This window comes from Entelurus aequoreus, linkage group LG16 (assembly GCF_033978785.1).
Source record: "Entelurus aequoreus isolate RoL-2023_Sb linkage group LG16, RoL_Eaeq_v1.1, whole genome shotgun sequence".
NCBI lineage: Eukaryota > Metazoa > Chordata > Actinopteri > Syngnathiformes > Syngnathidae > Entelurus > Entelurus aequoreus.
Window position 1 is genome coordinate 51,500,841 of NC_084746.1, and position 26,905 is coordinate 51,527,745.

General features: G+C 40.4%; 1 protein-coding gene across 2 annotated transcripts in view; it reads right to left on the bottom strand.

Annotated features, from left to right (window-relative positions):
• Positions 1-26,905, bottom strand: part of st6galnac5a (ST6 (alpha-N-acetyl-neuraminyl-2,3-beta-galactosyl-1,3)-N-acetylgalactosaminide alpha-2,6-sialyltransferase 5a) — a 170,797-nt gene that overhangs the window by 15,334 nt on the left and 128,558 nt on the right. For both annotated transcript variants that reach the window (XM_062023295.1, XM_062023294.1), the window contains exon 3: positions 23,203-23,615. In XM_062023295.1, the coding sequence (XP_061879279.1) occupies positions 23,203-23,615 (413 nt within the window). The remainder of the gene's footprint in view (positions 1-23,202; positions 23,616-26,905) is intronic.

A 26,905-nucleotide genomic window follows, 5' to 3' on the forward strand; every position in this document is an offset into this window, starting at 1 on the left:
AGATGTTTTAAATCTAAATGTTTAATCTAAATGTAAACATTACATTTTAAATATAAAATGTTAAATCTAATGTTAAATGGTAAATATAAATGTAAACTAGAAATATAAATTTTACATTTGAAATATAAATCCAAAATCTAAATCTAATGTATAGGGATGTCCGATAATATCGGACTGCCGATATTATCGGCCGATAAATGCTTTAAAATGTAATATCAGAAATTATCGGTATCGGTTTCGTTATTATCGGTATCAGTTTTTAAAAGTAAAATATAGGACATTTTTACCTTTATTACCTCTCCCTACGTGTACACAGACGTACGGAGAGGTACAGACAGACAATAAACCTTTAAGGCACTTCCTTTACGTGCCGTCCCAGTCACATAATATCTACCGGCTTTACTCATTACGAATTGATGCAAGACATACTTCGTCAACAGCCATACAGGTCACACTGAGGGTAGCCATATAAACAACTTTAACACTTACAAATATGCGCCACACTGAACCCACACCAAACAAGAATGACAAACACATTTCGGGAGAACATCCGCACCGTAACACAACATAAACACAACAGAACAAATACCCAGAATCCCTTGTAGTACTAACTCTCTCCTCCCCGGCCCCCAACCCCGCCCACCTCAACCTCTCATAGTCTCTAGAGTAGTAGAGCATGAACTAAATTCCAAGCTGCTGTTTGTATAGATAGATAGATAGTACTTTATTGATTCCTTCAGGAGAGTTCCCTCAGGAAAATTAAAATTCCAGCAGCAGTGTACAGAATTGAGATCGAATTTAAAAAGTAAATAATGGGGGTATAAATGGAAACAGAATAAAAAAATATTACAATAAGAATGAAAATAACAAGCAACAATGAGAATAAAAATATAACAGTAACATAAGAATATAACAAGAGAAACTAGGTAGTAGTGACCATGTTATGAAAAACTATTGCACTGTTATTGTTTTGAGGCTTGTTAAAAAAAAAAAAAGTACTTTGTGACTTCAATAATAAATATGGCAGTGCCATGTTGGCATTTTTTTCCATAACTTGAGTTGATTTATTTTGGAAAACCTTGTTACATTGTTTAATGCATCCAGCGGGGCATCACAACAAAATTAGGCATAATAATGTGTTAATTCCACAACTGTATATGTCGGTATCGGTTGATATCGGTATCGGTAATTAAGAGTTGGACGATATCGGAATATCGGATATCGGTAAAAAAGCCATTATCGGACATCTCTACTAAAGTAAATGCTACCTCTAAAACTAAAAGTTGAATAAAAAATAAACGTTATATTTTAAATATAAACGTTACATCTAATGTAAAATGTAAATAATAAATATAAATGTTAAATCTAAATGTCTTGCCAAGTGTAAAGCTAAATATACTAACTAACTACACTACCGTTCAAAAGTTTGGGGTCACCCAAACAATTTTGTGTTCGAGCCTTCATTTCTAAGAACAAGAATAGACTGTCGAGTTTCAGATGAAAGTTCTCTTTTTATGGCCATTTTGAGCGTTTAATTGACCCCACAAATGTGATGCTCCAGAAAGTCAATCTGCTCAAAGGAAGGTCAGTTTTGTAGCTTCTGTAACGAGCTAAAGTGTTTTCAGATGTGTGAACATGATCGCACAAGGGTTTTCTAATCATCAATTAGCCTTCTGAGCCAATGAGCAAACACATTGTACCATTAGAACACTGGAGTGATAGTTGCTGGAAATGGGCCTCTATACACCTATGTAGATATTGCACCAAAAAGCAGACATTTGCAGCTAGAATAGTCATTTACCACATTAGCAATGTATAGAGTGTATTTCTTTCAAGTTAAGACTAGCTTAAAGTTATCTTCATTGAAAAGTACAGTGCTTTTCCTTCAAAAATAAGGACATTTACATGTGACCCCAAACTTTTCAACGGTAGTGTATATGTCGGTATCGGTTGATATCGGTATCGGTAATTAAGAATTGGACGATATCGGAATATCGGTAAAAAAGCCATTATCGGACATCTCTACTAAAGTAAATGTTACCTCTAAAACTAAAAGTTATATAAAAAACAAACATTATATTTTAAATATAAACGTTACATCTAATGGAAAATGTAAATAATAAATATACATGTTCAATCTAAATGTCTTGCCAAGTGTGAGCTAAATATACTAACTAACTAACTAATTTATAAATTTGTTTAAAAAAGAAAAGTCTTATTAACCCAATATTTCACGACCTCCCCGCAGAACCTTTGAGGACCCCCTAAGAGCCGCAGACCACCTGTTGAATACCTCTGTTCTAAAGGATGGTGGAAAACTTGCATCACTAACGGGCGGTATCGTCTATTTTGGAGCTGCACGTCAGTGATGCAATCGGACCTTTTTAATCGTCAATCTTTTCATTGTACGCTAACGCGGTAACCATTTAGCTAAAAGCCACAGGCCGTCAAAACATTTACACAACATGCTGGCATTCGGTAGAGTAGCACAGAAATCTATTGTGGCTGGTACCTGAATATTAAAGTACTAGAAATAAAGAAAGTGGAGCTGGATGATGGCTGAGTTGTTTTAGTAGTGTGCTGAGAATAGTCAAATGTTTTGTGTGCATAAAGAGAAGTGGAGTCAGCAGGTCGACCTTGCAGCTTTCAAGAATACTTGTCGCCTTCTTATCTGCAGCACACATTTGCTTGTATTTTTGTATCCCTCGCCCTCGTCTTTCTTACCTGTCGCTGCGGCGAGACAAAGCTGATAAGAAACCTCCAGTGTTTGTGGGGGGGGAAAACACCCGCAGGCGTCTCGACACCCTCCTTCCTTCCGCTGACGGGGGTGACGCATCAACAGCAGAGGCGAGGGCCGCGTTTAGCGTATCTTGTAGAAATGGAAAGACTGTTCTTTTTTGCCTTTCCCTTTTTCAGCTTGTGGGTGGGAAGACACAATTTGTATAGAAAAGAAACGTTTCCAGTGTGGCTGGAAAAAAGTTGTAATAACTCAAAGTGTTATGCTGCGTTGTAGGTTTTACAACCGGATAAGTATGGCGGACTCGTGCAAAGCTTCGTGGGTAAACCTCTACCATATATGGAGATATCCGCTGATGCAACTAAGGCAAATTACGCCACTAAAGTCTTAAATTCCAAACAGCTTGTTTGGAACAAGGCGTAAAGTGTTACCGTATTTTCCGCACCATAAGCCGCCCCGTGTTATTAGCCGCACGTTTAAAGGCCTACTGAAATGAATTTTTTTAATTTAAACGGGGATAGCAGATCTATTCTATGTGTCATACTTGATCATTTCGCGATATTGCCATATTTTTGCTGAAAGGATTTAGTATAGAACAACGACGATAAAGATCGCAACTTTTGGTATCTGATAAAAAAAAGGCTTGCACCTACCGGAAGTAGCGTGACGTAGTCAGTTGAACATATACGCAAAGTTCCCTATTGTTTACAATGATGGCCGCATGAAGTGAGAGAGATTCGGACCGAGAAAGCGACAATTTCCCCATTAATTTGAGCGAGGATGAAAGATTTGTGGATGAGTAAAGTGCAAGTGAAGGACTAGTGGGGAGTTGAAGCTATTCAGATAGGGAAGATGCTGTGAGAGCCGGGGGTGACCTGATATTCAGCTGGGAATGACTACAACAGTAAATAAACACAAGACATATATATACTCTATTAGCCACAACACAACCAGGCTTATATTTAATATGCCACAAATTAATCCTGCATAAAAACACCTGCGTGTTTGTTATGCTAGCTCCTAGCTCCTCTGCTAGCTCCTAGCTCCATAGAACACGCCAATACAATTCAAACACCTGATCAACACACACAATCACTCAGCCCAAAAGACCGTTCACCTAACCCAAGGTTCATAAAGCTTATATATTTTAAAAAATGTACGTACATACGCAAAAAAAAGTTGCGCACATACGGTCAAGCGATCAAATGTTTAGAAGCCAAAGCTGCATACTCACAGTAGCACGTCTGCGTCTTTGTCATCCAAATCAAAGTAATCCTGGTAAGAGTCTGTGTTGTCCCAGTTCTCTACAGGCGTCTGTGTATCGAAGTCAAAAGTCCTCCTGGTTAGAGTCTCTGTTATCAGAGTTCTTCCATCTTGACTGCATCTTTCGGGAATGTAAACAAAGAAGCGCCGGCTGTGTACTGTTGTGGCTGACTACGTTCGAAAAATACGTCCATTTCGCACCGAGAACTTTCTTCTTTGCTTGCTCAGCTTCCTTCTCCATAATGCAATGAACATGATTGAAACAGATTCACGAACACAGATGTCCAGAATACTGTGGAATTATGAAATGAAAACAGAGCTTTTTCGTATTGGCTTCAATGTGGAAGGCATACCCGTGTTCGCTGGTCTACGTCACGCGCATACGTCATCCTCAGAGGCGTTTCGAACCGGAAGTTTAGCGGCAAATTTAAAATGTCACTTTATAAGTTAACCCGGCCGTATTGGCATGTGTTATAATGTTAAGATTTCATCATTGATATATAAACTATCAGACTGCGTGGTCGGTAGTAGTGGCTTTCAGTAGGCCTTTAATGAACGGAATATTTCAAAACTTTGTTTACCTATTAGCCGCCCCGTGCTATTAGCCGCACCTACGCTACGCTAAAGGGAATGTCAACAAAACAGTCAGATAGGTCAGTCAAACTTTAATAATGTATTACAAACCAGCGTTCTAACAACTCTGTTCACTCCCAAAATGTAATGTGCAAATGTGCAATCACAAAAATAGTAACACTCAAAATAGTGCAGAGCAATAGCAACATCAATAACTCAACGTTGCTCATACGTTAGTGTCACACAACACACAAAATAAACATTTAAAGCTCACTTTCTGAAGTTATTACTCATCCACAAATCCTTCGAATTCTTCTTCTTTGGTGTGCTTCACTTGTTTCTTGACACCATCGATGATGTGGACGCGCATGCAGTCATAGATCAACAGGGACGGAGCTGCGTGAAAAAAGTCACCCGGTGTCTTCGCGTAAACGTCTATCAACCACTCGCTCATCTTTTCTTCATCCATCCATCCCTTCGAGTTAGCTTTTATGATGACGCCGGCTGGAAAGTTCTCTTTTGGCAAGGTCTTCCTTTTGAATATCACCGTGGGTGGAAGTTTCTTGCCGTTAGCATGGCAAGCTAGAACCACGGTTAAGGACGACTTCTCATTCCTTGTGGTGCGAATATTCACCGTACGTGTTACCGTTGTATCCACAGTGCGGTTCACATGAATATCAAAAGCCAGTGGAACCTTGTACGCGTGTCTCTTAGTAGGAGACATTTTGTGGTCTTTACAGAAACACACAAATGAAATGAAACGTAATATCCGCGCGTTTCTTCTTCTACGGGGGCGGGTGCTCACCTTGGCGGTTGCTTACAGTAGAAGAAGAAGCGCTTCCTCTTCTATGGGGGCGGTTGCTTACCGTAGAAGAAGAAGCGCTTCCTCTTTTACGGGGAAAAAAGATGGCGGCTGTTTACCGTAGTTGCGAGACCTAAACTTTATGAAAATAAATATGAATATTAATCCATATATAAGGCGCACCGGGTTATTAGCCGCACTGTCTGCTTTTGAGAAAAATTGTGGTTTTTAGGTGCGGCTTATGGTGCGGAAAATACGGTAAATAAAAATCTCTGCCACTCCTCCATGGTTTGGATTTAAATTGTCGGGACTTGTGCGGATCCCAAATACACAAAAGCAGGTACTTCTAGGCCAGGGGTCGGCAACCTTTACCACTCAAAGAGCCATTTTGGCAAGTTTCACAAATTAAAGAAAATAATGGGAGCCACGAAAAAAAAATTTAAATTTAAAATGAAAAACACCGCATACAAAGCTTAAATTGCTTTGTGCTATGTTAACCAGGGGTCTCTGACACACGCACTGGCACGCACCTTAATATGGAAATTTGATGTTAGTGCGGCCCGTGAGTTTTGAATGAATGGCGATTGATAGCGTCATACTTGCCAACCGTCTCATTATTTCCGGGAGACTCCCGAATATCAGGGCGTGATGGCACTGCTTTTGGCGCCCTCTACAGCCTGCCCAAACAGCGTACCTGCTCGACCACATGTAGAATGCAGCTTCAGCTTGCTCACGTAAGTGACAGCAAGGCGTACTAGTTCAACAGCCACACAGCTTACACTGACGGTAGCCGTATAAAACAACTTTAACACTGTTACGTTACAAATATGCGCCCCACTTTGAACCCACACCAAACAAGAATGACAAACACATTTCTGGAGAACATCTGCACTGTAACACAACATAAACACAACACAACAAATACCCAGAATCCCATGCAGCCCTAACTCTTCCGCTCAACCGACGCACGGAGGGGGGGAGGGTTGATGTGTGGGGGGGTTTGGTGGTAGCGGGGGTGTATAATCTAGACCGGAAGAGTTGGGGCTGCATGGGATTCTGGGTATTGGTTGTGTTGTGTTTATGTTGTGTTACGGTGGGATGTTCTCCAGAAATGTGTTTTTCATTCTTTTTTGGTGTGGGTTCACAGTGTGGCGCATATTTGTAACGTAACAGTGTTAAAGTTGTTTTATACGGCTACCGTCAGTGTAAGCTGTGTGGCTGATGACTAAGTATGCCTTGCTGTCTCCTACGTGTGCAAGTAAAAGCTACATACAACATGTGGCCGGGCTGGCACACTGTTTGTAAATGCTATAGAGGACAATTACTGCAGTGCAATAAGGCATGCCCTTAATTTAGTAATTAGAGTGAAAATAGGATTATATTTGCCCTTGGAGTTTTCTAGGAGAGGCACTGAGATCCATAAGTCTCCTGGGAAAATCGGGGGGTCGGCAAGTATGTAGCTGAGCTGCATCAGAGGGATCAAAGAGCCGCATGCGGCTCCGGAGCCGCGGGTTGCCGACCCCTGTTCTAGGCAATGTTCCCTCTAATTTTTCATGTGTGAGCAAAGGCAAAAAGTCCCTGAGCATTGAGTGGAGGCCATGTGAGCAACATCAGACGTGCACACTGTGGCTACACCCGCAGCACACCTGTCCCAAACCTGACTAAATAACAACTTCAATCGCCATCCATCCATCCATTTCTACCGCTTTTCCCTTTCGTGGTCGCGGGGGATGCTGGAGCCTATCTCAGCTGCATTTGGGCGGAAGGTAGTGTACACCCTGGACAAGTCGCCACCTCATCGCAGGGCCAACACGGATAGACAGACAACATTCTCTTATTATTATAATCAAATGACAGCAGTCATTTCCATTTCTAATAGAAGTGTTTAGGCCCACTTACAATGACAATAACAACAAATATTGTTTTTCATGAGCTGTGTACTTGTATTGTTTGTCTGGGTGGAAGTCCTGCTTTGGAAATAATTTGTAGCCCTTTCAGACATTGCATTTAGTTCCCATTAAAACATTCACATGTTGCACAATGATATGTAAGCAGGGGATCATGTGTACATTCCTGCAACTTCCTGTTTGTAAAAAATATATTTGTATTAGTATTTATTTAATATACTAACAGCATTTCATGATTAATATTTATAAATGAAGATTCCTAATAAATGACACTAGAATAAGCACACATTTGATTGGTAAATCATAGTGTAACGACCTGGTATTACACTTTATGTGTGGTGTTGGAGTTGTCCGACTTTTTGTGTGGCTGTAAACGCATCACTGGCTAAGTGCCATATGTGCATGTGTTGGCGCAAGTGAGAAAGAGCGAGCGGGTGCTGTTGATATAACAAAGTTGCTTTTGGTCTGGTTTGTACTGCAGAAAATGACCACTTTTGCTAGATATCTTTTTTTTTTACTAATGTTTTGGTGACGTGTTTATGGCCGACAATAAAGAGTTTTGCTCAGTAAAGTGATGGATGGAATTCATGTCCTCAAAGCGTCTCGACAGACGTTACAATATTTGAACAATGATGACGAAAACGGTTTTCTCTGTCGTGTCCGTGTGTCGAAAAATTGTTATGTTATTTTGTGCGTGGCATAGATTTGCCGTGCGCAGAGGACGCTTGAGCAGTGCGCAATTGCACAGGCGCGCACCTCAGAGGGAACATTGGTCCCCTCCATCATCATCATCTTACTATAGCGAGCCACTTATAATCTTGGAAGTGTGTTTGTGTTCCTTATCTTGTTGGAAAACTGCCATGCAGCCCAATTTCTGCTTCACAATGTCACAGCACGGGCTGGAATTCACCTTTCCCCTCTATGAACCGCAGCTCCCCAGGACCGGCAGCGCTCGTGCAGCCCCAGACCGTGCCGCTACCACAACCAGGGTTGACACAATCATCTCGCTACACTTGTTGCCAGATATTTAGACAATAATCATCGGCGGTCACTGGAACGAGTATGACGATCCTTTATGGAGGATGCCTGTGCGTGACTTAGTTTAGCGTGGGGAGACTGGTGCACAGACAGTCACCACACGATCCCTGACAGAATCGGGTCAGGGTCCAGTGGCATGGAGTCCAAGACGACTGGGGACCCTTTTCTGCTGCAGCCTTCTTCCGCCATCGCAGCCGTTGTGGTAGTTCTTAAATCTACCGTTTTCCGCCTGCTCCGCCGTTGAGGTCTTCACCGTATCCCTGGCTAGGGGGCAGTCAGGTACTAGGCCTTTGCCAAGGGCCACCTGGGGTGACAGTAGTAAAGGGGTTAACCTCCTAGTGCCCCAAGACCCCATAGAGGAGCCTCCACTGCCGGATGCACTTTAACGTCATGCCCAGGACACATTAGACAATAATATTTGTGTGTTGATAGCAAACCTATACTGCTATGCAAGCTGTACACTGACTACTCTAAGGCAGTGGTCCCCAACCTTTTTGTAGCTGCGGACCGGTCAACGCTTGAAAATCTGTCCCACGGACCGGTGTGTGTGTGTGTGTGTGTGGGGGGGGGGGGGGTATTTTAAAAAAAAAAAAAAAAATTTAAATTTTTTTTTTTTACATAAATAAATACAATCATGTGTGCTTACGGACTGTATCCCTGCAGACTGTTTTGATCTATATTGATATATAATGTATATATTGTGTTTTTTATGTTGATTTCATTAAAAAAATAAAAAAATAAAAAAAATAAAAAAATTTTTTTTTTACATAGATAAATACAATCATGTGTGCTTACGGACTGTATCCCTGCAGACTTTTTTGATCTATATTGATATATAATGTATATATTGTGTTTTTTATGTTGATTTCATTAAAAAAATTTAAAAAAAAAGTTTTTTTTTTTTTTTTTACATAAATAAATACAATCATGTGTGCTTACGGACTGTATCCCTGCAGACTTTTTTGATCTATATTGATATATAATGTATATATTGTGTTTTTTATGTTGATTTCATTTAAAAAAAAAAAAAAATATATATATATATATATATTTTTTTTACATAAATAAATACAATCATGTGTGCTTACGGACTGTATCCCTGCAGACTGTTTTGATCTATATTGATATATAATGTATATATTGTGTTTTTTATGTTGATTTCATTTTAAAAAAAAAATTACAAAATTTTTTTTTTTTTTTTTTTTTACATAAATAAATACAATCATGTGTGCTTACGGACTGTATCCCTGCAGACTGTTTTGATCTATATTGATATATAATGTGTTTTTTATGTTGATTTCATTAAAAAAAAAAAAAAAAAAAAAAATTTTTTTTTTTTTTTAACATAAATAAATACAATCATGTGTGCTTACGGACTGTATCCCTGCAGACTGTTTTGATCTATATTGATATATAATGTATATATTGTGTTTTTTATGTTGATTTCATTAAAAAAAAAAAAAAAAAAAAAAAAAAAAAAATTCTTGTGCGGCCCGGTACCAATCGGTCCGCGGAGTCCCCGGTGGTTGGGGACCACTGCTCTAAGGTATATCCACGTTAACTTGCTGAAAGATGAGGGCTGTACTTACTTATGTGACGCAGTAAATGAAATGACGACCACTTCAGGCTATGACTGCAACACATCCTTTTCATTTCATCCTCACAGAATCTCCAAGAAGTCATTAAGACGTTTCCAGTGTGGACACAAACAAGAAAATGCAAAGTGCGGCTCATTTGTTCCCTGCATTATTGTGTTTTCCTCAAAACAAACAGAAAGCCGCCGACTGTCAGTGTGACATTAATGACTTTCCCTCGGCTTTCATCTTCAAGTAGGGGTCGTCCTTGCAAGTAAACGCCGCGTCTGCATCGCTCCCGTGTTTGTTTACTCGCATGTTATTGACTAATGTGGCGGCAAAGCTTTTTTTCCCCCCGAAAGGGACTTGACCACTTCGGCTCCAAGCAATTTAGTGTGATTTCAAACATGTGTTGGTCTGTCAGCCTTGGAAAAAAATGTGAGCTGCAGATGCAAATTCACCCTTCTTTCTTTTTTTTTTCATACATTCTAAAAAAGATTTCCTCTTCAGGTGTTGTCTGTAAATTTGCATAAAAACTTCGAGCAGACGTCCCCATTGAGCCAGAAATCAAAACAACAACCTTTTAATGACCTGCTTTGCTTTCCGTAAATAAAGAGGTCTAAAATAAACACCTCAACATTAAATAAACACCTCAACATTCATTTATTCATGGCTGTTTGATGATTAGATCATTGCTTTGGCACTCATAGGCTAGCACTATGTATGAGGCAATATACCGTAATTTCCGGACTATAAGCCGCACCTGACTATAAGCCGCACCAGCTAAATTTAGGGGAAAATACAGATTGCTCCATATATAAGCCGCACCCGACTATAAGCCGCAGGGTTTTGATGTGTAATTAGCGTAGTATATAGGGGTTCCTGCTACCACGGAGGGGATTGTCGGGACAGAGATGACTGTTTAGGAACGCAAAGCGTCCCATTTATTAACAATAAATCTTTCAATCATTCAATCAAACTTTCACATCTTTGACATGGCGAACAGCATTCGTGTAGAGTACAAATAATACAACGGTGCAAAGTAATACAAAGTGCTCGCCTGTACGTTATCAAAATAACCAGCCTACCGGTATATGAAAAGTCAGTCTTTAATCATTGTGTCATCGTCTTCCTCCTGCGTACTAAAACCACCGAAATCCTCTTCGTCGGTGTCGGAGAAGAACAGGCCGTATATAAGCCGCACCCTTGTATAAGCCGCAGGGACCAGAACGAGGGGGAAAAGTAGCGGCTTATAGTCCGGAAATTACGGTAATACATATAGGGAATTATTCCTTCATTAGTCAAAATTAGAGATGTCCGATAATATCGAACTGCCGATATTATCGGCAGATAAATGCTCTAAAATGTAATATCGGAAATTATCTGTATCTGTTTCAAAAAGTAACATTTATAACTTTTTAAAACGCCGCTGTGTACACGGACGTAGGGAGAGGTACAGAGCGGCAATAAACCTTAAAGGCACTGCCTTTGCGTGCCGGCCCAGTCACATAATATCTACGGCTTTTCACACACACAAGTCATACTTGGTCAACAGCCATACAGGTCACACTGAGGGTGACCGTATAAAAAACTTTAACCCTTACAAATATGCGCCACACTGTGAACCCACACCAAACAAGAATGACAAAAACACATTTCGGGAGAACATCCGCACCTGAACTCAACATAAACACAGCAAAAAAAATACCCAGAACCCCTTGCAGCACTAACTCTTCCGGAACGCTACAATATACACCCCCGCTACCCCCAACCCCGCCCACCTCAACCTCCTCATGTATTAACAACTTTAACACTGTTACAAATATGCGCCACACTGTGAAGCCACAACAAACAAGAATGACAAACACATTTGGGGAGAACATCCGCACCGTAACACAACATAAACACAACAGAACAAATACCCAGAACCCCTTGCAGCACTAACTCTTCCGGGACGCTACAATATACACCTCCCGCTACCTCCCACCCCCCCCTACCTCAACCCTGCCCCCTCCACCTCAACCTCCTCATGCTCTCTCAGGGAGAGCATGTCTCAAATTCCAAGCTGCTGTTTTGAGGCATGTTAAAAAAAATAATGCACTTTGTGACTTCAATAATAAATATGGCAGTGCCATGTTGGCACTTTTTTTCCCCATAACTTAAGTTTATTTATTTTGGTAAACCTTGTTACATTGTTTAATGCATCCAGCGGGGCATCACAACAAAATTAGGCATAATAATGTGTTAATTCCACGACTGTATATATCGGTATCGGTTGATATTGGAATGGGTAATTAAGAGTTGGACGATATCGGAATACCGTATTTCCTTGAAGTGCCGCCGGGAACATAGTATTCGCCTCCCTGGAATTACAGCCGGGTCAAACTCGTTTCGCAAAATAATTAGCGCATGCTTGGCACTTCCGCCGGGTCAAATATGAGTCATTAAATGACTTCCTCCTCCTGATGGTAGAGGGCGCTAGTGATCCTTCTTGCGACTGCTGGTACTGCAGAAGACCGGTGCTGCAGAAGAAGACAAGAGTGAGGAGCCATTGTTTGCTTGCACTTTTACCATGGAGGATTACACATCTAAAATAAAATAGTTTTCTAAACTGGACTTTCAATCGAAGGAGGAGGTAATACTTAAAGGAAGATCTCCATCGAGACAGAGAGACTTTTAAAACTGAAGAAAGATAAGGAAGACTTCTATAGGAGCTGCGCATGGACTCATTTATACCTAAAGGTAAGACCATAATAAAGTTTTTTTTAATTAAATGTGCTTATCATGATAAGGTAAGCGCCGGAGTGAGAAGAGGTTTTAAATTAATTAACGCATGCTTGCCAATCCCGCATGCTTTTGGTAAACGCAGGAGTGAGAAGAGGTTTTAAATTAATTAGTGCCCCTGCGGCTATTCAAGGAAATACGGTATCGGCAAAAAAGCCATTATTGGACATCTCTAGTCAAAATGGTTATTTGTTTTGTACTCAGTTTGTAACTATCATATGCTTTTATTGTTGTTGTTGTGTAAATGTTGAAAAAAGTAATAATAATAAAAAACTCAAAAATTGGTAAAAAAAAAAACATCAGTCTGGAATAACAATAACATAAGACATAGAACTTATCCCCCTCTTGTCCCCACAATTCCCCCCCTCTGTCTTCCTTTTTTCCCTCTTTCTATCCCCTCCTGCTCCGGCCCGGCTGCACCAAATAATAATATAAACACATTTAATAAAGTCTAATACAAATAAGGCAACAAGAAAAGTATCCCACACTTCTATTTTGTAAACTAAATGTGTACAGCTGATATGGGCATCTACTATACATCAACAATATGATTTGCCTGAAAAACTGGACAGGACAAAAAAATTAATTAAGCAAAAATATGATTTATTCGATTACTCGCTTAATCGTTCGGGATTAGGGATGTCCGATAATGGCTTTTTTGCCGATATCCAATATTCCGATATTGTCCAACTCTTAATTACCGATACCGATATCAACCGATACCGATATATACAGTCGTGGAATTAACACATTATTATGCCTCATTTGGACAACCAGGTATGGTGAAGATAAGGTCCTTTTTTAAAAAATTGATAAAATAAAATAAGATAAATAAATTAAAAACATTTTCTTGAATAAAAAAGAAAGTAAAACAATATAAAAACAGTTACATAGAAACTAGTAATTAATGAACAGTTGTTTATTAATGAACAGTTACAATCCATTGAATGTCCTGAGAAGACGGACACGCTGGAGAGAATACGTCCCTCAGCTGGCCTGGGAACACCTCAATGTCCCCCTGGCGGTTCCCTACTGAGACTGCTGCCCTCATAACCCAGACAAACGGAAGAAAATGGATGAACGGATTTAGTAAGAATTTGTACAAAAACACCTCAGATGTGACTGGACAAACCCCTTTCAACAACAAATGTCCGAAAAACATTCGGATTTGTCTGGGTAGCTTTCCAGAATGTGTGGTGGGCCGCTAAACAATTAGCTGCGGGCCGCACTTTGGATACCCCTGGACTACAACAACACACTAAGGACAAACTAAAATGAATGCACACTTGTTTCACAACAATTATTATCAGCTCCTTTTTGAATGTTATAGAAAATAATGGAAATTTTATAATTAAACACTTTTTTTTTTCATTACCACAAGTTGGTACTGGTCTTAAAGGCCTACTGAAATGATTTTTTTTTATTTAAACGGGAATAGCAGATCCATTCTATGTGTCATACTTGATCATTTTGCGATATTGCCATATTTTTGCTGAAAGGATTTAGTAGAGAAAATCGACGATAAAGTTCGCAACTTTTGCTCGCTGATAAAAAAAAGCCTTGCCTGTAGCGGAAGTAGCGTGACGTCACAGGAGCTAGTATTCCTCACAATTCCCCGTTGTTTACAATGGAGCGAGAGAGATTCGGACCGAGAAAGTGATGATTACCCCATTAATTTGAGCGAGGATGAAAGATTCGTAGATGAGGAACGTTACAGTGAAGGACTTGAGAGGCAGTGATGGACGTATCTTTTTTCGCTCTGACCGTAACTTAGGTACAAGCTGGCTCATTGGATTCCACACTCTCCTTTTTCTATTGTGGATCACAGATTTGTATTTTAAACCACCTGGGATACTATATCCTCTTGAAAATGAGAGTCGAGAACGCAAAATGGACATTCAGTGCCTTTTATCTCCACGACAATACATCGGCGAAATGCTTTAGCTACGAGCTAACGTGATAGCATCTTGCTTTAACTGCATATAGAAACAAAAGAAATAAACCCCTGACTGGAAGGATAGATAGAAAATCAACAATACTATTAAACCGTGGACATGTAAATACACGGTTAATGCTTTCCAGGCTGGCGAAGGTTAACAATGCTGTGCTAACGACGCCATTGAAGCTAACTTAGCAACGGGACCTCACAGAGCTATGCTAAACACATTAGCTCTCCACCTACGCCAGCCAGCCCTCATTTGCTCATCAACACCCGTGCTCACCTGCGTTCCAGCGATCGGCAGAAGGACGAAGGACTTCACCCGATGCGTTTGGCGGCCCGGAGACGTAGGAAGTCAAGGTGAGGTCGCCGGCTAGCGCTCCAACAAAGTCCTCCTGGTTGTGTTGCTGTAGTCCGCTGCTAATACACTGATCCCACCTACAACTGTCTTCTTTGCAGCCTTCATTGTTCATTAAACAAATTGCAAAAGATGTCCAGAATACTGTGGAATTATGAAATGAAAACAGAGCTTTTCGTATAGGATTCTACGGGGCACCATAACTTCCGTTACTCGGACTTCGTCACGCGCATACGTCATCATACCGCGACGTTTCAGCCGGATATTTCCCGGGAAGTTTAAAATGTCACTTTATAAGTTACCCCGGCCGTATTGGCATGTGTTGCAATGTTAAGATTTCATCATTGATATATAAACTATCAGACTGCGTGGTCGCTAGTAGTGGCTTTCAGTAGGCCTTTAATTCCCACATACCGCATCAGTTCCAATGTGAAAAACAGTCATCCCTACTTGTGTCGCAATGGAGAAAAAGCACGAATAAAGAACATCACTGCGAACATCAAACGGGGCGACGGGTATGAATGTCCAAGCTATCCACCCAATCCTCCTTCAGGCAATTTCCCTGCTGACGTCCATCCTAAGCTGGCGTCAGATTCAATCTCCTCAGACTCCAGCAGAAAGGCTGAAACTAAGCAATTTACTTACTGACTGCATTATTATTCCTCAGGATTGACAAAGAGCGAGCACTTAGCTTTCCTTAAATTACTTCAACAACCACTTGGAAATAACACGGCACGTTACCTTGAAGATCTTGTTTTTTGCGCAGGCTATTTATTGGGCTTTTGTGTTCATAAAACACTTTTCAGTTTGAATAGAAAAAAGAACAAAAGAAGAGCACTCTACAGAATGAATACCTTCGCCAAGGCTAAAAAAAACAAGGCTGAGTGAAGCACGGCCACACTGTATATGGCTGATGTTGTGGTTTGTTTCTCGGCACAAACAGCATTCCTGTCTTGTTTTCACAAATTTTAACAACGTACACTACCGTTCAAAAGTTTGGGGTCACCCAAACAATTTAGTGGAATAGCCTTCATTTCTAAGAACAAGAATAGACTGTGGAGTTTCAGATGAAAGTTCTCTTTTTCTGGCCATTTTGAGCGTTTAATTGACCCCACAAATGTGATGCTCCAGAAACTCAATCTGCTCAAAGGAAGGTCAGTTTTGTAGCTTCTGTAACGAGCTAAAGTGTTTTCAGATGTGTGAACATGATTGCACAAGGGTTTTCTAATCATCAATTAGCCTTCTGAGCCAATGAGCAAACACATTGTACCATTAGAACTAGGGATGTCCGATAATGGCTTTTTGCCGATATCCGATATTGTCCAACTCTTTAATTACCGATACCGATATCAACCGATATATGCAGTCGTGGAATTAACACATTATTATGCCTAATTTGGACAACCAGGTATGGTGAAGATAAGGTACTTTTTAAAAAAATTAGTAAAATAAGATAAATAAATTAAAAACATTTTCTTGAATAAAAAAGAAAGTACAACAATATAAAAACAGTTACATAGAAACTAGTAATGAATGAAAATGAGTAAAATTAAGTGTTAAAGGTTAGTACTATTAGTGGAGCAGCAGCACGCACAATCATGTGTGCTTACGGACTGTATCCCTTGCAGACTGTATTGATATATATTGATATATAATGTAGGAAGCAGAATATTAATAACATAAAGAAACAACCCTTTTGTGTGAATGAGTGTAAATGGGGGAGGGAGGTTTTTTGGGTTGGTGCACTAATTGTAAGTGTATCTTGTTTTTTTTATGTTGATTTAATAAAAAAATAAATAAAATAAAATAAAATAAAATAAATAAAATAAAATAAATAAATACAAAATAAAAAAACAATACCGATAATAAAAAAAACGATACCGATAATTTCCGATATTACATTTTAACGCATATATCGGCCGATAATATCGGCAGGCCGATATTATCGGACATCTCTAGTCTAGACTGAAGCAGTTTTTTATTTTTGTGCCTTTCTTGTTTTTATTTGCACATACACAAATACGTTAAGAACAGGGCAGGTTGAGCCCAGTTTCTAGTATACTCTGGACTGAAGCTGTGTGCCTTCATTGTTTTTGTAGCTGTTGTTTTGAGGCATGTTTAAAAAAAAAAAAAAAAAGCACTGTGTGAAAGTCAAAGTATAGTATTTCCCATAGTTGTAGTGGCTATCAGGATTCTCTCAGGGAGAGCATGTCCCACATTCCAAGCTGCTGTTTTGAGGCATGTTAAAAAAAATAATGCACTTTGTGACTTCAATAATAAATATGGCAGTGCCATGTTGGCATTTTTTTCCATAACTTGAGTTGATTTATTTTGGAAAACCTTGTTACATTGTTTAATGCATCCAGCGGGGCATCACAACAAAATTAGGCATAAATAATGTGTTAATTCCACGACTGTATATATCGGTATCGGTTGATATCGGTATCGGTAATTAAGAGTTGGACAATATTGGAATATCGGATATCGGCAAAAAAGCCATTATCGGACTTCCCTACTTCTTTTGTATCACATCGGGCAGTAGGGGTAATGTGCCGTATCGTATGCACAGCATATGTGAAAGCGCGTATTATTACGGCTAACACAAATATGGTAATTCACTCCTGTCCTCTCTCCTATTTCCTCCCTCGGTGAACAAGTGAATGCTAGTCCTTTAAACACTTCCTGTATACATATGACACACCCACGCACGTTGAAAAAATCCGGAGGCACACCACTAGCAGAAATCATTAAAAAAAGAAACTCAACAGCCGATATTGACAGTAAAAAGTTGTCGTCGCAATTGTTGCATATGACTTTAAAGCAGGGGTGGGCAATTAATTTTTACCGGGGGCCGCATGAGCAACCCGAGCACTGCTGGAGGGCCACATCGACAATATTTTTGATATATACCGTAAGATAAATAATAATAATAATAATAATAATAGTAATACTTCAACATAGTGTGTGTAACAGCATTCCATGACTAATATAAATAAATTAACATGAATAATAAATGACAGTAAAATAAGCACACGTATGACTGAGGAGTCATAGTGTAACTTTGTGTGGTGTTTGAGTTGTCCGACTTTTTGTGTGGCCATAAACGCACCAGTGGTTTAGTGCTATGCGTGTTGGTGACAGATGACAAGTTGGTTTTGGCCTGGTTTGTACGGCAGAAAATGACTAGTTTTTCCAGATAGAAGTGTTTTACTTATTTTTTTGGTGTGGTTATGGCCGAATATAAACAGTTTTGCTCAATAAAGTGATCGATATAATTCCTGTCCTCGAAGCATCTCGATAGACGTTACAATAATTGAACGGTGTTCAATTGAACGGTGTTGACGAACACCGTTAGGGCCGCTTGTTGTCACTGTCACTCAGAGTTGCATTGCAAAATTACATAGAATAAATATGTTTATTTTGTTTAGAATTCAGATGGGATTTGATTTGGTGTGCGGCATATATTTGCTGTGCACAGCGGACGCTTGAGCAGTGCGCAATTGCGCAGGCACGCACCTTAGAGGCCTACTGAAAGCCACTACTAGCGACCACGCAGTCTGATAGTTTATATATCAATGATGAAATCTTAACATTGCAACACATGCCAATACGGCCGGGTTAACTTATAAAATGACATTTTAAAATTCCCGGGAAATATCCGGCTGAAACATCGCGGTATGATGACGTATGCGCGTGACGAAGTCCGAGTAACGGAAGTTATGGTACCCCGTAGAATCCTATACAAAAAGCTCTGTTTTCATTTCATAATTCCACAGTATTCTGGACTTCTTTTGCAATTTTTTTAATGAACAATGAAGGCTGCAAAGAAGACAGTTGTAGGTGGGATCAGTGTATTAGCAGCGGACTACAGCAACACAACCAGGAGGACTTTGTTGGAGCGCTAGCCGCGCTAGCCACACTAGCCGCGCTAGCCACGCTAGCCGCGCTAGCCGCGCTAGCCGCCGACTTCACCTTGACTTCACCTTGACTTCCTACGTCTCCGGGCCGCCAAACGCATCGGGTGAAGTCCTTCGTCCTTCTGCCGATCGCTGGAACGCAGGTGAGCACGGGTGTTGATGAGCAGATGAGGGCTGGCTGGCGTAGGTGGAGAGCTAATGTTTTTAGCATAGCTCTGTGCAGTCCGGTTGCTAAGTTAGCTTCAATGGCGTCGTTAGCACAGCATTGTTAACCTTCGCCAGCCTGGAAAGCATTAACCGTGTATTTACATGTCCACGGTTTAATAGTATTGTTGATTTTCTATCTATCCTTCCAGTCAGGGGTTTATTTCTTTTGTTTCTATATGCAGTTAAAGCACGATGCTATCACTTTAGCTCGTAGCTAAAGCATTTCGCCGATGTATTGTCGTGGATACAAAAGGCACTGAATGTCCATTTCGCGTTCTCGACTGTCATTTTCAAGAGGATATAGTATCCCAGGTGGTTTAAAATACAAATCTGTGATCTACAATAGAAAAAGGAGAGAGTGTGGAATCCAATGAGCCAGCTTGTACCTAAGTTACGGTCAGAGCGAAAAAAGTTACGTCCATCACTGTCTCTCAAGTCCTTCACTGTAACGTTCCTCATCCACAAATCTTTCATCCTCGCTCAAATTAATGGGGTAATCGTCACTTTCTGGGTCCGAATCTCTCTCGCTCCATTGTAAACAACGGGGAATTGTGAGGAATACTAGCTCCTGTGACGTCACGCTACTTCCGCTACAGGCAAGGCTTTTTTTTTATCAGCGAGCAAAAGTTGCGAACTTTATCGTCGATTTTCTCTACTAAATCCTTTCAGCAAAAATATGTCAATATTGCGAAATGATCAAGTATGACACATAGAATGGATCTGCTATTCCCGTTTAAATTTAAAAAAATCATTTCAGTAGGCCTTTAGAGGGAACGTTGCTTGGCAGTCCATGTCTTGTTGAAAACACGCCATCCTTCATCAACTTTTCTCTTTTTAGCGTCTCGGGTGTAAACCGTGCATCACTTGTCGCTGCGTGTGCACCTTCACTCGCAGGTTACACACGGACACACGCCCATAAATAATACTTTTCAAAATAAAAGCAGCACAGTTGTATTGCGCGCACGACATAGATGTTTTTTCAACTTTATTTTGTAATTTGGGATTGCAGCTGTTCACATTCACTCACAATCACGCACGCGCAGACGTCCACACGGAAGTAATACAAATGACGATTTTCAAAACAAAAGCAGCACCGTTGTATTGCACACTCGACATAGATACTTTTTTAAATTTATTTTGTAATTTATAATTGGCCTCACACGGGCCGGACAGGGACGCACAAAGGGCCGCAGAATGCCCAGGTCTGCTTTAAACCATAACCAACCATGCATCACTATAGCTCTTGTCTCAAAGTAGGTGTACTGTCACCACCTGTCACATCACGCCGTGACTTATTTGGAGTTTTTTGCTGTTTTCCTGTGTGTAGTGTTTTAATTCTTGTCTTGCGCTCCTAATTTGGTGACTTTTCCTGTAGCAGTTTCATGTCTTCCTTTGAGCGCTATTCCCCGCATCTACTTTGTTTTAGCCATCAAGAGTATTTAAAGTTGTTGCTATCCTTCTTTGTGGGGACATTGTTGATTGTCATGTCATGTTCGGATGTACATTGTGGACGCCGTCTTTGCTCCACAGTAAGTCTTTGCTGTCGTCCAGCATTCTGTTTTGGTTTAGTTTGTAGCCAGTTCAGTTTTAGTTTCGTTCCCTAAGCTTCAATGCCTTTTCTTAGGGACACTCACCTTTTGTTTACTTTTGGTGTTAGCATTAGATACCTTTTCAACTACACGCTGACTCCCACTGTTGTCTGCATATTGGGATCACGACAAACCATGTTCCGACATCTATTTGACCACAATGAAAAAGACTGAAACAATTTCCGGGGGTCTGGGGGACAAAGACAGCACCATTTGAAGAAAATATTTTAGTGTTTAAAGACATGAAAACATCATTAATAGAACATACATAACCCAATTATAATAATGAATGAATATATGGTTCAGTCCCAACAGTATTTAGTCACTAATATTTACATCTTGTGTTCATTTCACAGCCACAGGTGTCACATTGATCAGTGTTATTATCAAGATTTATTATTATACAAAATATATTTTAAAGTTAAGACTATTACATGATATATGCTATCAGAAAGTAGCATTAATTGTAAAATACATAACCACTAATAACAATTCACAGTTTCAATGTATATGCCTAATTGCCTACAAGTTTAGTTATAAATGTAACAAAATACCAAGTGTAAACATTTCATTCTTTTCGCCAAAATAGGATATAAATTCATGAAAATAATTAAACATGTTTGGTATTGTTTACTCATATTTGAAAATAGTAAATAATAATAATGTGAGGACACTGACATATTGCATGAAACAAGTGTGAAAATATTTACCTTCAAGGTTGTTACACCACTGACAATAGTTTACATAAGAACTTAATATTACAAAATAGTATTATATGCAAATTTATTTCAAATAAATTGTTAACTGCATTCAATAATGCGACTCTTTGAATTTCTGTAATTTCATAATATATTTTCACGTGGCTTTTTATTTTTAGAAAAAAACATTTATATTTCGCAAAGCAATAATTGGTTAATATTTAAAACAAACGTGCGTATTTCGCAAGCAAATATTGTTTAGCTTACCTCATTATTAACAACCCTGTCTGCAACTGAAGTGGGCGGATCTTTCCTCTCCATGTCTACGGCAGTTGTCGACGTAAACAAAAGATGAAGTCCGTAAGGTTTGCTCACTTTGGGTTGACATCCAAAAGTACCAGCTAGTGAAAAGTTGGTTTTCCTTGCTTCAAGTTGTTTCATATGTTTTTGCCGTTTCGCATGTACTTCCAAAGCCTTGAAACCTCGTGATCCATAGTCAATATTATCATGACACCGCGTGCACAAAACCTTTCCAGGACGATCGATTTTCCGAATAAAATCACCGAACAAAGTCGTAACTTTCTTCTTCCCAACAGTATCAGTGATTTCCCTTTCCATCCAGTCCCATCCAAACTTATTTTTGACATGTTTATCAATTTATTTAACTCGTAAAGTGTCCTTTCTCTCGAGAACCGACATCGTTCACATATGGAAAATGGCCGTAATAACCATTATCCATACACTTGGGTAAAACAGAATCCATCCTGTTTGGGTCCCACATCAAACTTAAGAAGTCAATGACTTCACCATAAAAGTAGGTGACATTGTCATCACCAGGAAAGATGAGGTCACCTACCTAGGTTCCATTCTAGAGGCTAACCTTTCCTGTGACAAAATGGCAACCAAGGTAATCAAAAAGGTCAACCAACGAACGAGATTTCTCTACAGAATCTCCTCTCTGGTCAACAAAAGCACCTTGAGGATTCTGGCGGGAACTCTCGTTCAACCCTTTTTCGATTACGCATGCACCTCCTGGTACCCTAGCACCTCCAAAACCCTCAAATCTAAACTCCAAACATCTCAGAACAAGCTAGTCAGGTTACTTCTAGACCTCCACCCCAGATCACACCTCACTCCTACCCACTTCTCCAAAGTGGGCTGGCTCAGGGTGGAGGACAGAGTTAAACAACTTGCACTGAGCCTAGTCTATAAAACCCGCTACACCTCCCTGATACCGAAGTACATGTCAAACTACTTCCTTAACGTAAACGACCGCCATAACCACAACACCAGGGGGAGCTCCACTAACCACGTTAAACCCAGATTCCGAACTAACAAAGGTCTCAACTCATTCTCTTTCTATGCCACATCAATGTGGAATGCGCTCCCAACAGGTATAAAAGAAAGGGCATCTCTATCCTCCTTCAAAACTGCAATAAAAGTTCACCTCCAGGCAGCTACAACCCTAAACTAACACCCTACAACGTATTGGGGTGTTACCATTTAGTGGTCAATTGTACGGAATATGTACTTCACTGTGCAACCTACTAATAAAAGTCTCAATCAATCAATGATGACGTTATTAACGTCATCATTCATAACAGATGTCCTGATTGCTCACAAGGAACATATCGACCAATCAACTACGGCGTAATATAAACTACGTCTCAAATCTTGATTTATGGTCGGAAAAAAAAAAGAAAAACGGGAGATCATTTTTTTCCCCCCCGAGATTAAAAAAGACGGAATTCTGACTTTAGACGGAAAAATCACATGCCTGTGTATCTCATCGTTAAAACAACGATTTGAGGCTTACCTGTCCTTGCCAGTCTCCTTCTTAAAGAGCTCGTCAAACTGCAGCATCTTCTGCCAGGAGATGATGTAGACTTTGAGCTTGGGCAGGACCTGGCTCATCAGCCTCAGGTTGTTGTAGACCAGACCCTTCCCGTCGCGCCTCATGTAGTTGCTGGGCCCCCAGAAGATGAACACCGTGTCCTGGCTGGCGTTGATCAGCTGGTGGCGGCTCCTCAGGACACGCTGCATGCTGGAATGGGCGATGACGCGGAGCGACGTGCGGCGCCCGACGTCGGCGGCAAAGCCCCCGGCGGCAGGTGCGTCGTTCATGCGGATGACGCACTCGGCCCCGTCGATCTCCTCGCCCCGGCCGCCGCCGATCAGGTGACCTGAGCTGGTCACCAGTGCGCACGTCTGGCAGTGCATCCGGAGAGGCTGAAATAAAACGGGTAGAAGCGTTAGAATGGTGACGACACGGCACGCCATGTTTATCTGCTTGTCAAACGCCCTTGAAGGTTGCGCCTCCTGGTTGCTTCGTAGAGGCGAATGCAAAGCAGACAGGAGATGCACACCTGAGGCAATGTTGGGAGAAAACTTCACTACGCGTTGGAGGTGGAAAACACTTTGTTGACAAATGGGGGGCGACGGAGCCTCCTGGGCGTGTGCAGCTTGTCATATCTTTTTGCCGTGGTTTAAGAACGTGACGCCCACTGTCACTTAGGATGCCACTAATAGCTTTATATATACGTCAGCTTCACTTTGTTTTACACCAGGGGTCACCAACGTGGTGCCCGCGGGCACCAGGTAGCCCGTAAGGACCAGATGAGTAGCCCGCCGGCCTGTTCTAAAAATAGCTCAAATAGCAGCACTTACCAGTGAGCTGCTTCTATTTTTTTTAATTGTATTTATTTACTAGCAAGCTGGTCTCGCTTTGCCCGACATTTTTAATTCTAAGAGAGACAAAACTCAAATAGAATTTGAAAATCCAAGAAAATATTTTAAAGACTTGGTCTTCACTTGTTTAAATAAATTCATTATTTTTTTTGCTTCTTATAACTTTCAGAAAGACAATTTTAGAGAAAAAATACAACCTTAAAAATGATTTTAGGATTTTTAAACACATACCTTTTTACCTTTTGAATTCCTTCCTCTTCTTTCCTGACAATTTAAATCAATGTTCAAGTAAATTTATTTTTTATTGTAAAGAATAATAAATACATTTTAATTTAATTCTTCATTTTAGCTTCTGTTTTTTCGACAAAGAATATTTGTGAAATATTTCTTCAAACTTATTATGATTAAAATTCAAAAAAAAATATTCTGGCAAATCTAGATAATCTGTAGAATCAAATTTAAATCTTATTTCAAAGTCTTTTGAATTTCTTTAAAAAAAATTTGTTCTGGAAAATCTAGAAGAAATAATGATTTGTCTTTGTTAGAAATATAGCTTGGTCCAATTTGTTATATATTCTAACAAAGTGCAGATTGGATTTTAACCTATTTAAAACATGTCATCAACATTCTAAAATTAATCTTAATCAGGAAAAATTACTAATGATGTTCCATAAATTATTTTTTTTAAATTTTTTCAAAAAGATTCAAATTAGCTAGTTTTTCTATTCTTTTTTTCGGTTGAATTTTGAATTTTAAAGAGTCGAAATTGAAGATAGTCTATGTTTCAAAATGTAATTGTCATTTTTTGTGTTTTCTCCTCTTTTAAACCGTTCAATTAAGTGTAAATATCATTAATTATTAATAATAACATAGAGTTAAAGGTAAATTGAGCAAATTGGCTATTTCTGGCAATTTATTGAAGTGTGTATCAAACTGGTAGCCCTTCGCATTAATCACTACCCAAGAAGTAGCTCTTGCTTTCAAAAAGGTTGGTGACCCCTGCTTTACACCCTGAAATGTGGTCTACAATGGAAGTGATCATGACCACGCATGTAGTTGATGATATTTAGCAGCAAGACCAGAATGTGCTTGATACACACTCCACTTACTCATTCACTTTTGTGTGATGAATGGAAACATACCCTGGCCTGAATGTAATTTGCTGTCTGGATATGGTTTCTTCGAGCGCCTTATATATAACCTGGATCCCCCGCACACGGAAGCGACTAAAATGTTAGGGCTTGATAGTCACTACAGTATCAGTCACAGGCTTTGTTTCAGGTTTCAATTCGCTCACATTCATATTCCAAGTGCGTGAAATGAGAAGTACAACAACATGTGATTAGGGCCATCATTACATTGTCAAAATGAGATATGTCAGGAATAGGGTTGTCCCGATACCAATAATTTGGTAGCGGTACCAAATTATCACAACGACATTCTTGGCTCAGATCCCACATCAGGGCAAGAAAAAACTCACCCCGAAGGGATGACAATGAGAAACCTTGGAGTGGATCTAGCATAATAGTGTGAGAATCCAGTCCATTGTGGATCTGGCATAATAGTGTGAGAGTCCAGTCCATAGTGGATCTAGCGTAATAGTGAGAGTCCAGTCCATAGTGGATCTAGCATAATAGTGTGAGAGTCCAGTCCATAGTGGATCTAGCGTAATAGTGAGAGTCCAGTCCATAGTGGATCTAGCATAATAGTGTGAGAGTCCAGTCCATAGTGGATCTAACATAATAGTGTGAGAGTCCAGTCCATTGTGGATCTAACATAATAGTGTGAGAGTCCAGTCCATTGTGGATCTAGCATAATAGTGTGAGAGTCCAGTCCATAGTGGATCTGGCATAATAGTGTGAGAGTCCAGTCCATAGTGGATCTAGCGTAATAGTGTGAGAGTCCAGTCCATAGTGGATCTAACATAATAGTGTGAGAGTCCAGTCCATTGTGGATCTAACATAATAGTGTGAGAGTCCAGTCCATTGTGGATCTAGCATAATAGTGTGAGAGTCCAGTCCATAGTGGATCTAGCATAATAGTGTGAGAGTCCAGTCCATAGTGGATCTAGCATAATAGTGTGAGAGTCCAGAACATAGTGGATCTAACATAATAGTGTGAGAGTCCAGTCCATAGTGGATCTAGCATAATAGTGTGAGAGTCCAGTCCATAGTGGATCTAGCGTAATAGTGTGAGAGTCCAGTCCAGTTCTAACTATCGTGGGATCACACTCCTCAGCCTTCCCGGTAAGGTCTACTCGGGTGTGCTGGAGAGGAGGCTACGCCGGATAGTCGAACCTCGGATTCAGGAGGAACAGTGTGGTTTTCGTCCTGGTCGTGGAACTGTGGACCAGCTCTATACTCTCGGCAGGGTCCTTGAGGGTGCATGGGAGTTTGCCCAACCAGTCTACATGCGTTTTGTGGACTTGGAGAAGGCATTCGACCGTGTCCCTCGGGAAGTCCTGTGGGGAGTGCTCAGAGAGTATGGGGTATCGGACTGTCTGATTGTGGCGGTCCGCTCCCTGTATGATCAGTGTCAGAGCTTGGTCCGCATTGCCGGCAGTAAGTCGGACACGTTTCCAGTGAGGGTTGGACTCCGCCAAGGCTGCCCTTTGTCACCGATTCTGTTCAGAACTTTTATGGACAGAATTTCTAGGCGCAGTCAAGGCGTTGAGGGGATCTGGTTTGGTGGCTGCAGGATTAGGTCTCTGCTTTTTGCAGATGATGTGGTCCTGATGGCTTCATCTGGCCAGGATCTTCAGCTCTCGCTGGATCTGTTCGCAGCTGAGTGTGAAGCGACTGGGATGAGAATCAGCACCTCCAAGTCCGAGT